The sequence below is a fragment of the Plectropomus leopardus genome, chromosome 11 (genome assembly GCF_026936395.1).
Source record: "Plectropomus leopardus strain MGB_pleo_1.0 chromosome 11, ASM2693639v1, whole genome shotgun sequence".
Taxonomy (NCBI): domain Eukaryota; kingdom Metazoa; phylum Chordata; class Actinopteri; order Perciformes; family Serranidae; genus Plectropomus; species Plectropomus leopardus.
Window position 1 is genome coordinate 29,809,273 of NC_142186.1, and position 14,561 is coordinate 29,823,833.

The 14,561-nt window shown below is 36.4% G+C and overlaps 2 protein-coding genes across 11 annotated transcripts in view; both read left to right on the forward strand.

Annotated features, from left to right (window-relative positions):
• The window catches only part of LOC121945667 (uncharacterized), a 44,963-nt gene that overhangs the window by 7,715 nt on the left and 22,687 nt on the right, over positions 1–14,561 (forward strand). For 9 of the 10 annotated variants that reach the window (XM_088084555.1, XM_088084556.1, XM_088084557.1 and 6 more), the window contains exons 1-5: positions 11,302–11,819; positions 12,389–12,445; positions 13,050–13,324; positions 13,974–14,247; positions 14,461–14,504. In XM_088084555.1, coding sequence (XP_087940681.1) covers positions 12,424–12,445; positions 13,050–13,324; positions 13,974–14,247; positions 14,461–14,504 — 615 coding nt within the window. In that variant the 5' untranslated portion in view covers positions 11,302–11,819; positions 12,389–12,423. Of the gene's footprint in view, positions 1–11,301; positions 11,820–12,388; positions 12,446–13,024; positions 13,325–13,973; positions 14,248–14,460; positions 14,505–14,561 lie in introns of those variants that run through there. The other variant, XM_088084564.1, reaches the window with a different exon arrangement.
• Positions 23–9,974, forward strand: LOC121940047 (NACHT, LRR and PYD domains-containing protein 1 homolog). The gene is made up of 9 exons (XM_088084572.1): positions 23–178; positions 423–637; positions 756–1,027; positions 1,156–1,299; positions 1,887–2,022; positions 2,176–2,205; positions 3,555–3,599; positions 4,593–4,618; positions 5,778–9,974. The coding sequence occupies exons 1-9, from the start codon at positions 66–68 to the stop codon at positions 6,096–6,098; spliced, it is 1,302 nt and encodes a 433-aa protein (XP_087940698.1). The 5' UTR covers positions 23–65; the 3' UTR covers positions 6,099–9,974.

Below are 14,561 nucleotides of genomic sequence, written 5' to 3' on the forward strand. Positions count from 1 at the left end.
GTAAGCACGACGGTAATCCCTTAAATTACATTATTTTGTTGCTTTACATTTTGTTTAGAAAAGTCATGTCTCCACTTATTTGTAAACATGATTGTCCTCTGCAGCAGGACCCCAGTGACTGGACTAAACTGGAACCTGAAGTGACCAGTACAGATGAAGATGAGGCTCCAACTTACAGGTAAAGATAACATCCTAAATACTGCGACACAGCAAGTTGAAACTATTGGAAAAACTTAAGTTTGGTTCTTGAGATTTTGTTCACAGAAGAAAACTAAGATCTTTTTAATACAATAAAACAATAACAGTGTTCATGCTACATTTGCAGTAAATAAAATCAAGGCAGAAACTCTTAACAATGACATTTTCTCTGTTTTGTCCCTTCATGTGCATAAACACAAACTCACCTTTTTTCATTCCTACAGCCTACAGTCTGGGGCAGGAAACTTTGAATGCAGTGTCTCTGGCTTGCGCTGGGTCTGTAAGGAAAAGGTCAGCTTTAAGTACCAGTTCTGCTCTTTGGATGTACCCATGATGAGGTTGGAAATGATGCAATACATGCCTGCAGGTCCTCTAATGGACATCACAGTCATTGCTGGGAAGTTTGATGAAGTGTACCTGCCACACTGGATCTGCATAGGTGAGAAAACATAATGAAAATAAATAAATGTACCACCTTTTATATTGCTGCAGCTGAGTACAAAAACAGATGCAATCCTTTTATCCTCCCTAATTGTGTGTGCTTTTATTTTGTGCAGATGACAACCCGACAATATTAGACAAGTTTGCAGTCTTACACATAGATGACAGTGGAGACGCTGTTGAAAAAGTGTCTGAGGTCACATCGTCCCATGTCAAGCTGTCTGAACCAGTTTTCTCTCTAAAAATGGTTCTGGTGAAATATTTTGGCCTTTCAGTGGAAATTTACTGTAAGGTCTTAATATATTATAAGATGATCAACGCAGCATCATCTCGAATGTCCCTCACTCTCCACGTTTACCTGATCCCACCTGATCGTGGTCTTCAACAGGTTATTTCATATCTTACTGGCAACAAAACAACTCATAATAAGATACAGAATGCCACCATAAATTAATTGATAAACACACAACACTGAGTACAATTTTGTTTTTGTCTTGTTTTTGTTTATTTCTGTAGCACTTGGACAAAACGGAAATGTCTGATGGATACAACGTAATCAGAAAGATTAAACCACAGAAGCCCCTGAAGATGCATGACTGGTTCAAGTTGACAACGGATCTGGATGGTGCAGACATTTATCCTCAAGGCGACGAACCCCAGGTGAAAACAGTTTTTTTTTTTTTTTTAATGTTCTGGTCAGTTTTGAGATTTTTGGGCTATTTTTCTTCTATAACATCTCTTCTTTCAGGCTATTGGGAAGAAAACATTCAAAATATAAATTTAGGTGTTAATTTCAAGTCAGCTCTCTGTACTGGAAATTTAATCAGACATATCACTAAAACCTTATGGCAGCCAAGGCTCTTAAATGCCAAATAAAAAGTCATGACATAGAACACTGACATATTGATCTACAGATTTTTCAATAATATATTTTTTTATGATGCTGGAGCATGTTTTTTTTTGCAGTTGGGTCTGGGGATGTCAGGCCATTTTATATGCTTCAAATTTAAAATCATCTGTGGATACAGACAATAATAAATCCATTAAATTCTCATCATGACCAAGCCTGACTCCATGTGCTCAGGAATATACACTGGAAGAATCAATCCTTTTTGTCTGTCTTTAGAAGTCTTTGGTGTTATTTACAACACCACTACAACTTAACCTCAGTAGGAGAAGGAAGAAATGTTTGACATTTTTTCCTTATTCATTTATTTATTTATTTTATTCATTTTTCTCTTTCACAGACAATAATGCTCAGATACGACAGCACAGACCCAGATTTCTACGAAGTGATAAAAAAGAATCCAGACCAAGACTTCAAGCTCACGCTCACACCAAAAAATGGGCATCAGCCTGTGTGGACCTGTGAAATTCAAGAAGGTCAGTTTGAAATAATACCACAAGAAATAATCTAAACTGTCTGCATACCACGCTCACTTAACCGAACATCATTAGTGAAGAAGATGTCTGCTGTTAGATAAAGGCAGTAAATCAGCTTCATATCCTTCATTTATTAACCTCTGCTTTTTTCAGGTGAATACCAAAACACTGGTCGATCACAAGGTGAGACATTTCAAATGATTCATGTTTAGAAGAATCATTTTTTTACGCTCTTGTCTTTCTTTCTGTCCATTGCGTCGCTCCAAGACAGACACACGCACATTCAAAAAACTAAGGCAGGTAACACAACGTCTTCTATTACTACTACTGTAAAAATAAGAAAGCCAGGCTTCCAAAAATAAGGTCAGAGGTCAGGGAGAAATCTGAGTACTGACCTGCTGCAAAAATGATAGGATCTATGTCCTTTAAGAGCTGAACACTTGAAGTTTCAATGAAAGCATGTAGGAGGAGCAGACAACCAAAAATATGGAATACCAAAAGTATGGAATAATAATAATAATAATAATAAAGCTTACAATTACAACAGTGTGAATACTTTACACAGTAATAACTGGGAAATGCATTACTCTCATAAAGTGCAGTGTGAATGCTGGCAGCTGAAATGTTTTTTCAAAACATTGCCCAAAATGCAGAAATTTATTGGCTGAAGAATCTCGAAGCCCAAAGTTTTTATAAAGTATAAACGGTAGAAAAAAAGTTAAAAGTAAGCACACATCTAACTCTAAAGCTTGAATCTCTGTTTGCCCTTCATATATCTCAGGTCCCCAGCAATGTACCCGACAAGTGTTACGTAGATCGTATTAACAGTTCCTCAGGCCATGTAGTTTCAAAGTTGGTGCTGTTCAGACACGCAAGACATTAAATATCAATAAACTTTGAATAAACAAGCAAACCATGCGGTGTATAGGAGCGGAGACGGGGCTTCTAGGCTCTGCAGAGTGCACACACCTCGCTCTATGTTCTTTTTTGGGAGCTTTTCCTAAGGCTATGTGAGGGTCTAAGGGCAGAGGCATGTCGTATGCTGTAAAGCCCTCTGTGGCAAACCTTGTTTTGTGATAATGGGCTTTATAAATAAAACTGACTTGACTCTCTGTTGCTTGCTAGAGCCGGCCACGTTCAATAATCGATGAAGATACAGAGACCACAATTGTGACATTGTAGGAAACTTAAACATTTTAAGCATCAGGGATGTAACTTCAAGAACAAACGCTTTTGTTCCTGGAGCCAAGGAGGCGCAGTGTTGAGAGTTAAGTTGTCTGGAAGAGCATTGCTCGTGAAAGCTGCAGGTTAACCATACTAAAACTTTGAGAGCACGGCAAGAAAGGGGAGGGACGGACAGACGCTGTTCTGCTGACTGAGTGCACCAGGCAGTAACTCGCTACGGTTTGGAAAGTTGCCAAGTTTAGCAAGGTTGTTTTTCCTTTGGTCAGCCTGCTGTAGTATTATTGTCATTAATTCATGGAGTCTAGAATAAAAACATTATCATGCAGCTGTCATTTTATGTTTTGTAGCTGCAGTATCAGCAACTGGACCATATGATGATGCTAGAGCAAGAGGTAGGTACCCTGCAAAAACTAAAAATGTACTTCAGTTTCAAAACATGCAAATTCTGATGCTTCCTTAAATTAAATGTACCCAAAATACTCCTAAATATCTTGTTTAATATACATTTCTCCTGATTGATTGTCAAAATTAAGGAATTCCCATTTTCACTCTAATTTGCACTTTAGAGCCCTAGAGTCGCTACGAAATCCCTTTTTTATGGTGCATTTGCATTTTTACACAGAAACAATGGCAACATCATGCCAGGTGTGATTTTAGACAGCATGTTTGCTTTGGGCAATTAAAAGAGGTGAACTAAATACAACCTTTTTGTTTGTCAATCACATTCACACACTGACTCCAAAACTTTCATCTGTCATTTAAGTTTTTGGAATGGCTTTGATTTCTGCATTTTTCACATCATTCAACAACCATTAGAGAGTTGTTTGACCAAGAAGCAGTGGAGAACACGTGGTTGGAAGATACATTTGGGGCAAGACAGACAGCACAGTATCAGTTCATAACTCAGTTACTTTCAAAGCCAGTAGTATTCAGGTGGATGATGAGGAGGAGGATGTGGACCACACAAAGACAGAGAGCGTTACAGTGTGGAGACAAAGAGGGAAGACAGCGGTGTGAAATTCCCACCTTAGACAGGTAGTGTAAATGAGGCTAGTGAGTATGAGGAGGAGTTCTTAAATTGACTTGATGCAGTCTGATAGAGTGAAGACATATCACCGTTACAATTGTTGGAGATACAGAGACACTTGAGATTTTTGGAGAGTGGTGGTTCTTCGCTCACAAAAGATCTTTGAGTGCAAACAGCGAGTGAAAAGAGAGCAAACCTGACAAATTTAATTCTGGTCTTTCATCAAGTTAATCGCATAATTCAAATGAAATGACCAGTGACTTTTGTCATTATTTGCTAAAACTCTTTGTATAGTTTGTGAGTCAAAGAGTCTGTTACAAACTTTTCATTCCTTTATTATTATTTCCTTTACCCTCAGAGAAACGCTCTGTGGATCAACAGCAGGTGAGTAATCTGATATCAGTCTGACTTCACTCAACAGTTTTCATTCAGTCAGATGCAGACTGAAAATAATCCAATATAAACCAAACTCATCAGAGGCATGGGCGGTATCATAGTGTTATGGTATACCAGGGAATTAAACTAATTCAGACGGTGTGATTTTAAATATATAACCTCATCTTTCTTTTAACCTCATCCTTGAGGCTGTGTTGAGGATGTTTTGCATCACGTACCACTGGAGGTTGGTGCGGTTCAACAGGCAGCTAACTAAAGGTCGTGACACACTAAGCCGACATCTGAGAACTAGCAGCAACAAAAGCCCCTTTCTGCGTTGCTTCACTTATCTGTGTCTCAGCCAAAAAGTTGCACAGAAACAAACCAAACCAATGGCCAATAAACATCAACCAAAACAAGGCATATTTACTGTGCACCAGTGAACAACACAAACCACCGGGAAACTTTTTTGTTAGGAGCTTAAAGGCAGATAAAAGATCTCATATATCAAGCTGCTCAACCTCTGTCCCTCTTTACTTTAGCTGTTTGTGTACTTCCTCCCTCTGTTTGCTAATGCCATGAGCTGAGCTGAACGGCCAATCAGAGTGACTTCTTTCACCAACAACCTCCATGGCTCCCAACGGTCTACTGCTGTTAGTTCCTCGATTTCTGCTTGGTTTGTCACGGCCTTTAACGACTAACGAGTTTGACTAATGCAGTTTTGATTAGGTTTTTTCTCTAGTTTGTTTGTTTGTTTCTGTTGAGTTTCAATGAAGTGTATTTTCTGATCTAATGAGGCAGTTAAGAGAGAAGCAGAAACATGAATTCAGAAGGTGTATGTTCGTCTTTCTCTGTTTAATAAGAAAAACAGGTGTACGAATATTACCCTCTTGTTAGTGTATAAAGCAGACTGAAAATGGAAAGACAGCTGCAGAAAGAAGGGAGCTCGCAGGTGCCGGGGTTTGGGGGGGGTTAGTGCCACACAATGATACTGTCATACTGTATAAAGGTATGAAAAAATAAATACCGCCCAAGCCTACTCATGACTTAAACTGTATCATTCTCACACAACTGATGCTGCAGTCAGTGAGCTTTCCAGCTATAATATTATCAACCAATACTGTTACAGTAAATCATATCTGTTTGTTTATTCACTTTAAATCATCAGAAAGCAGCTATCGCTGTAAATAAACCAAAGCTTCTGGAAATTCTGCAAGATCTGAACGAGAGCCAGTTTGAATTTTTCAAGTGGCACCTGGAGAACGGTGACATCGGGGCAGGCCTCAGACACATCCAGAGCAGCGAACTGGAGAACAGCAACAGGTTAAAGGTGGTGAATCTGATGGTGCACACCTACACCCAAAGATCAGTGGAGGTGGCCAAAAAGGTTTTAGAGGAAATTGGCAGGAACGATCTGGTACAGAGGTTGTCAGACACCAGCTCAAGATCAGAGGGTAAGTTTTGGAACTGGGTATATTGTGTCCTTTGAAATCATCAGGTTGCAACAATTATGGCTGTTGACATTTCATTCAGAATATTTTCTATTTTAAAATATAATTCTTTTAATTGTAACATGTGGATCCTGGTTTTTGAGTCAGATTATCATGAGGGCATTCATAACGCTTCATGACTCACACATGAACGCACATCACTATATAGCAGCACACGCTTTATATCAACCGTCCGAAAACGGCATCGAATTAAATAGAGAAATAAGCATGATGTGGATGACGGTGACGTTGTGGTGGTGTATCTGACTTTGGCTGTGACGCTTTGGTCTCTAAATACTCACAACATAGTCAGTAATTACTTTACACTGTCGGTTAATATTATCATGGTCTTGTACTGTATATATACGTCCTTTTTATGCCTTGCTGCAAAACCAGGACAAATGCACAAATAAACAAAGTTGAGTTGAGCAGGAGCAGAGCTAGACTCTCAGCACAGTGGGCCAGAGCTTCCTCCTTCCTCCTTCCCCCTTGTGACTAAAACCCTATTCGCACAGGTCTCGTTTTACCGAGGGACCTCATGTAATATCCAGCTGCCAACAAACGCATGGATTATAGAGCAGCCTTTTATTGAGACCATCCCAAAGAGCACCCAGAGCCGGCACCAACACTTTTGCTGCTCGAGGAAAAAATTATTCTGCTGCCCCTCTGTTTGCAATGAACCATACCAGCAACAACACACAAAGGCCAATATGCCAAACACATATCACAAACAACAACAAACATCAGTATGGATTACACATAGCGCAAATAGTGCAACAATTATGTGCCAAAGTATTCACGGCTCAAATTTATAATAGTTCAGTTCATAATAACGTCAATAACCTGGATCAGAATTCTGTACAGCAGAGTGATGCCAGCACACAGCTTTCCCCCCCCAAAATAATACAGTTTAAGCTCTTCAAAGTAAATAAAACCAGTGCAAATCTCTATATACCACTTTGTCGTATGCAATTCTGAGTCAAACATATACAGCCAGTGATGGAAGAAGTATTTAGATCCTTTACTTAAGTACTAAGTACCCTATGAAAATACTTTGTTGCATGAAAGAGTCTTACATTCAACACCCAAAAAATTCAAAACAATAAAAAAGAAAAAAACCCACCAAAACTTCAAAAACTAAAAAAAAACAGAAATAAAACACCTGAAAACTCAAAATTAATTTAAATAGGCATAGAAAAAAACACCCAAAACAATTAAAAAAAAAAAAAAAAGAATTCAAAATAAATTCATTACATACTTCAAAAATTCCATATAATAAAAAATTACAAAAAGTCTTGAATGTTTATCAGAATAGTTGCCAATTGATTTTCTGTGAATCGACTGATAGTTGTTGCAGCTATAATTATAAGCTATAAACTACAAGTACATTAATTGAATTTATAACAAAACATCAGATTTTTATACCCTTATTTTTTAAGCCAAACCCCTCATTTGTAAAGTAACTAAAGCTGTCAGCTAAATGTATTGAAGTAAAGTGTGCTATATTTGCCTCAGACATGTAATACAGTAAAAGTATAAAATAGCACGAAAAGAAAATATTCAAGAGCAAGTACCACCAATTAATACTTTAGTACAGAACTTGAGTACATGTACTTGGTTATATAGCACCACTGTGTGTGACAAACAGACACGAGTAGAGCGCAAATGAAGCTTACCTGTCAGGTGTGCACGCAGCGTTTTGTGAGGTTAAACGGATGTCCAGCTCTTTGCAGTCATGAAACGTGCTCAGCTGCAAGAACTCTACGTTACTTTCTCTCTCACTTCCAAAAAAATGCAAAAAAATAAAATCGACTATATTTAATTACATCCGACAGCAACGATGACACAAGAAAAACATTCAGGTGGTAACGTCACCTGCTCCCCTTTTCTCGCATCCATGCACCTGTACGGTTTGTTTTGGTGTTTTTAGTGTTTTTTTTCTTTTTGTGAGGATACTCAAACCTGCTGTGAAGCTGCCATTGGCCCGTGAGAGCTGTGGAGGGAGGTGGCAGCGTGATTGACACCTGTCTCGACAAGTCACGTGCCGTGTAGTAATGACGCTGCTTAATTAATCAACATGTTGATATGCCGCACCTGTCAGGTGGATGGATTAACTTGGGAAAGGAGAAGCGCTCACAAATTTAAATTTAAATAAACTCGCGAACAAAATTCTTTTAAAAAATCACTTTTTTATGCATTCAAATATCTGTTGAGTGCATAAATTCTAAAAGAGGCAGCAAAACAAGTTGCATGTTGCATGTTTTGTTCAGTGTATATTGTTCATGATAATATGTTAAATATCAAGTTAAAGATGAAACAATTAGCTGATTAATCAATGAGTTGATCGAGTAAAAGCTAATTGGCAACCATTCCGATAATCAGGCTTCTTTTCCTTATAATTTATTTTATAATTTTTTTTTTTTTGTTCAGTTGGTTGATCAAAAAATGTGCAGATTTCACTTTGGATACTCTTGATAATTTATTTTATTTTATTTTATTTAACCTTTAAGAACAAAATTTTATTTATATTTTTCAAGGATGTCTTGGCCACAACAGGCAGCAACATAAGTAACATGAGTAAAATACAAAATCTAAATATACAACTCAAAACAAACAATACAAAACACCAAAAAACCCACACACTGAAGGTACAAGAAAGGTCTAAAAATTAAGTTAATATATGTTATAAGTAAACCATAAAACAAGAAAAATTAAAAGTCCAATTAAGGTAAACAATTAGGTCAAAAATAATCCTCTTTTCTACATATTTGCATTAAAATACTAATCTGTCATAAACAGAATTTAAGCAACTTCATTTGACTCGAAAGCCAAGAACTACACATAATAATCAGATGAAATTTATTTTAAAATAGAAAACATTTTGATTGATCGTCCACAAGTAAAAAGTTAACAGCCATAATTGTTGCAATCTGATGATTTTGTAGGACACAATAAATTCATATAAAAGATACATTTGTAAACAGCAATTGTTAGGCAACTTAAAGTGCCTTATGTAAGACATGAAAAAAGAGAAAATATATATATGGAATACAAAAATACATATAAATATGATTTTAAAATTAAATGTAATAAAACGGTAAAAATAGAAATCAAAAATATATCAAAAAACTGTGTGCAATATATCCTCAAGAAAACAAACAAATTGTAGCATATTAGTATTGAGCGCTGAGAGTCAGACAGATGTGTCTCTGCTCACTTCCTGGATCAGTGCAGACAGATGTTCATCCAGAGTTTCTCTGAGGAGAGAGGACGTTTAAACAATCAGTGACACCAGATCACAATCAGAAGATTTTAAGAAAATACAAAACCTTCTTTCCAAAAGTGAAGTCTACAGTCTCATGTGACTGACTCTGTGAGGTTGTATGTCGTCATGATGTCGCTCAAATGGTTTCTCCAGTTCTTTCCAGAGGCCACTCACGGTTTTTAAGTGAAAAAATAAAAATTCCCTGCAGTCAAAAAATAAAAAGCATTTTCCTCACAGAGCACTGTTCTAAAAGAGACGAATGTGAAACTGTTGACAGGACACCTCAAATTGTAAATAATGTCAAATATGACTTTTTCCATACTATCATAAAATTACTTTTGATACTTATGTACAGCAGATATTTGATACTATAGACTTTTACTCAAGTAATAATTTAATAGGCAACTTTAACTTCTACTGATGTCATTTTCTGTTAAGATTTTTGCACATTTACCCAAGTATGGTTTTCAGATTACTGAAAACAAAACAAAACAAAAATTAATTATTATTATTGTTTAGATTTGATAGAATTGTTCATGCTGTCCATATCATGCCACTGTCAGTACTGTTCATCAGATAAACAGAGAATAAACCAAACTCATATAATACATCCAGTTGTTGATTCTGTCTGTAATTTCTTACTTTAAGTAATTCTTCCACTTAAACCATCATTATATATAGATTAAAGTGCAGGTATAAGTACTTACTTTAATACTTATACCTACACTATTTATTTTACATGTTACATGTGATCATACTGTATATAGCCTGTTCATTACATACATTCATATTTATCTCCTACAGTTTATTTAACATTGTATATTCATTCAATATATTACTGCTCATCGTGTATATTTATTACTCTGCTCTTAGTTTTTACTTTTATTTTAGTGGTGCTAACAGACAGATACTATAATAAAAACACATTGAGTTTATTCAGACTTTTTTATACATATAAAAAATAAGATCACAGAGTTGTCAAAATGTCATGAGAGGTCCATAACAAAGCTGAAACTCAATACATAATGATTTCAGTGGTGGAATGTAACTAAGTACATTTACTCAAGTACTGTACTTAAGTATGAATTTAAGGTATACCTAGTTGTACTTTGCTGGAGTATTTTCTTTCCATGCAACTTTATACTGTCACTACATCACATTTCAAAGGGGAAATGTATTTACTTCACTATGTCTATCTTAAAACTTCTTTACTTTATAAATTAAGATTTTTTGCATAAGAAAACTATAAAATATGATAACATGATGTTTTGCATGAATTGAATTATTAAAGCATTTGTACAAACAGACTGCAGCTGATTCACAGACAATTCATTAGCCTTTGATAAACAAACGGTTATTTTTTTCAATTTTTAAAAATTATTTTGAGTTGGGGGTATTATTTATAATTTTGAGTTTTGTGTGTGTGTGGGGGGGGGGTCTTATTTATTTATTTATTTTTAATAAATTTGAGTTTTGGGGTGTTTTCTCTATTTTTCTTCTGACTAATTTTGAGGGTTTTTTAATTTGGACTTTTTGGTTATATTATTCTAATTTTTTTCTATTGTTATGAGTTATTTGGGTGTTTTTCCCACCTAATGATTTATTGTTTTTTCTACACTGGGTACTTTTCTTTTTCATACTTTATGTACATTTTTGTCATTATGCTTACTTTTACTTAAGTACTATTTTAAATGTAAGACTTTTACTTGTAACAAAGTATTTTTACAGGGTGGTATTAGTACTTTTACCTACTTAAAGGATATGAATACTTCTAACACTACAGATGACGTTACTGTCACCGTTACCTGTCTGTCTCGAGGAGTGTTTCACCTGTGGGCCTGTCTTTGAGCTGCGTCTTCAATAAAGTTTTGAATTGAATTGTTCACCCTTTAACGGTCAGGCGCGAGACTGCACGCTGGTCATCAATAACTGACAGAAATATGGAGGTTAAAGCTGAAGGCTGATTCACCGACGTTAACGTTAGCTAGGAAACGAAACGACTAAACGGGTTCGTTTAACGCTAACGGACACTTAAAACGGGACGAAACGAGCGTGTTTACGGTAATTTAATGAATGTAAGTTAACGTTATGACCTTCAACTCGGAGCCACGGAGGGACAGAGAGGACTGTTGGAGGAAGGCGGCTCACCTCTCCGTTTAGCTTGTTGTTTGTTGTCATCTGGACCTTCTTCTTTTTCTGCTGTTTCCTGTCGCTTTTCTCCACAGCTGTCGTTTTACCGCCCTCTGTCGACCCCGACCGCCGAGGAGACGGAGCGGAAACGGAGAGGAGAGGAGCGGAGAGGAGGGGAGGGCAGCGCGGGCAACGGCTCTCACCGGGAGGGAGGCACTTCGGGAGGGGAGCAGACCTCGAGCCAAGCCCTTCAACCATCCAGAGATGATTTGCCGCGATCATAAACACTGAAGCTGCAGCTGGAGACACAAGCTGCTTTAAAACGGTTTGTGAAATTTAATTAAATTCTTACTTTCGCTTTCATGGTTTTAACTTCCTGTTGAGCTCCGCGTGGAAACGGTTAACCGCTAACAATGCTGTAACGAACAGTTTTCTAACGTCGGTTGCTCGTTAAAGTTATAATCAGATGCAAGACAATTTATTGCAAGATAGAATAGCTCACAGGAATCAGCATCGACGACCTGCAATGAAGTGTGTGTGTGTGTGTGTGTGTGTGTGTGTGTATATACACCTCTATGGTGGATTAAAACTGTTTATCAGAAGCTCATTATGTGCCATGTACTTCCCATGTAGCTTGTTTATTGCTGCAATTGCCTTTGTAGTCTATTTATGACAAACACATTCATTGATAGACATTTTTAGACTGATTTGTCTTGGTGTGTGCCTCACACTGTGTGCTGTTTACCTGTTCTAGTGATTGGTTTTCTTGCTTTCTCGGCTCCTTTATTGTTAAAGAAAAACATTTACCATATACATTTTTGTGGAAAAACAGGGGTTACCTTATTCTTATTATTTTTAATTCTTTTTTTTAATGTTTAACTTATATTTTTACAGCTACTTGATCCTCAGCAGCAGCAACTGATGAAAAAATGGCAGGAATTAGCAGCACAGGTATGATGTATGTCTCACTAAATGCCTGTTCCTCACAGAGTTCAGGTTGTTTACAACAAGCCAAACATAAACACAAAATATCACCGGAAAACTTATTTTTTCATTTTCGACATAATTAAACCATGGAGGGATATTTTAAACAAGTCTTTCTCACACAGGGGGGTTTAATCATTCAAGTACTGCCACCAAATTTAAACCAAATAATGCAAAAGGAAATTTAAAATCTTTACAAAATTTCATCTAAAACTGCTGTGCCTTTGTCAGAATTATTGTTTGCCTCAAAATAATCATGTTTTACTTTCCTTCTATAAAACACTATTGTGGGAGTTGCATTCTTTTCGTTTAAAATTTCTTTTAGCTAACAATAGTGAGTTTTCTTTCTGAGATCCACTATAATATTTGCAATACTTTAAAAAAGACTGATACATCCACCAATCAAATTATTCTTACACAACCTCAAGTAATTTTTTTTAGAAAATCTAAGATGTAAATATTCTGGTTTTGTATTTGATGCATTTTAGTTTGTCCCCCTTCTTATGAAATGTATCACAAAGCATGTTATCTCCAAACAACGTTGACTCATGTTCTATCCCCCTTTCCTCAGAACACTTTGTGGATGAACATCGAGTTGAACTAATCCGGAGAGTAACAAACGTTACACCAATTCTGGATGCACTCCTCTCAAATGATGTTATCAATAAAGAAAGTTATAATAACATCAGATCTATCCCGGACCCTCAGGACAAGATGAGGGCTCTCTTTAGAGGGCCTTTGGAATCCAGTGGAGTAAAAGGAAAAGAGATCTTTTACCAAATCTTGAATAAATGTTGTCCACATCTAATCAGTGACCTCAAGAAACAGTGTAGCATCATGGATACAGTGAGTAAATCTTTATTTTATGTAGTAAATTGTTGATATTGTAGGTTGTGCCTTTTTTATAATTATTTTATTTGTGTAATAGTGTAATAGAATAAAATCCTGAAGTCATGACACACACACACACACACACACACACACACATATATATACAGACCAGAAGGGGAGACATCTGGTAGGATACTACATTGGTGACACTAAAGTTGGGTGCTGGCTGTATAGATCGTTTGTGCTGCTTGAGGGGGAATATGCATGTGAAGTGGCCATGTTTTAGAAAATCTAACGTCCTTGCAGTAAATTTCGTATTTGAATATTTGTATTTGTCTACTCAAGGCCACATGAGTCTCTTGACAGACATGCATTTTAACTATTACTGCAACTTGACTGGTTCATGGAGGCAAATAACCGTGAGGTGATAATTCACTTTGTTTTTTAATATATAATCATTGTGTGTCTGTAAATTTTGTTGATTAACAAAATGAAGTCAAGTTAACACGCCATAATCAAATGATATATAAACGATTATTTTGTGGGTGCAGTATTCCTTCATTGAAATGCAAAGAGACTGATTTCTAATCATGGCAGTAGTTCACATACACAACATACATCCCATCTTGCACAGATAATATGATATGTCCTTTTATTTTTTCAGGTAGAAACAATGACAGTTAAAAAGGTGCTTTCTGAAACACTGAATCATTTGAGTTCAGAAGAGTTTGAAAAATTCAAGTTTTTCCTCAAAATGCACAAAGATTCGCCAACCACCGCGTGGAGTCAACTTAAAGTGGCAAACATTCAAGACACAGTGAAGCTGATGGTGGAGACATACAGTAAAATATGTGTGAAGGTGGCCAAAGAGATTTTACAAAAGATGAACATGACCGGTCTTGTACAGAGATTATCAGACACCAGTTTAAGAACCAAAGGTATGGCAAAGAAGAAGAATTATTTTATCATGTTAACATAGGAAAGTATGTCAGCTGTGTTAAAAATGTTTTAAGTTTGTGTTTATCGTAATAACCAATAAATTTAAACATGTTTAGAAAATCTTTAAGTAGGTCTACATTCATTTTGGATGAAGTAACTTGTATTATAAATGTTCAAAAATATTCCTTTTTTTCTATTTCTTTTCCACTCAGAGAAACACACTGTGGTTGAACAGGAGTCTCCATTAATCCAGAGGGTGAGTAATGTCACATCACTTTACACCATACAGCTTTTATAACTAAAATTATCTCCA

What these genes read in the sequence shown, in the direction of transcription:
- LOC121940047 (XM_088084572.1), top strand. Translation starts at nt 66, where the DNA reads ATGTCTCCACTTATTTGTAAACATGATTGTCCTCTGCAGCAGGACCCC. An exon ending in CTCAAGGCGACGAACCCCAG is followed by an intron (nt 1,300 to 1,886) that starts GTGAAAACAGTT and finishes TCTCTTTCACAG; the next exon opens with ACAATAATGCTCAGATACGA. An exon ending in TGATGATGCTAGAGCAAGAG is followed by an intron (nt 3,600 to 4,592) that starts GTAGGTACCCTG and finishes CTTTACCCTCAG; the next exon opens with AGAAACGCTCTGTGGATCAA.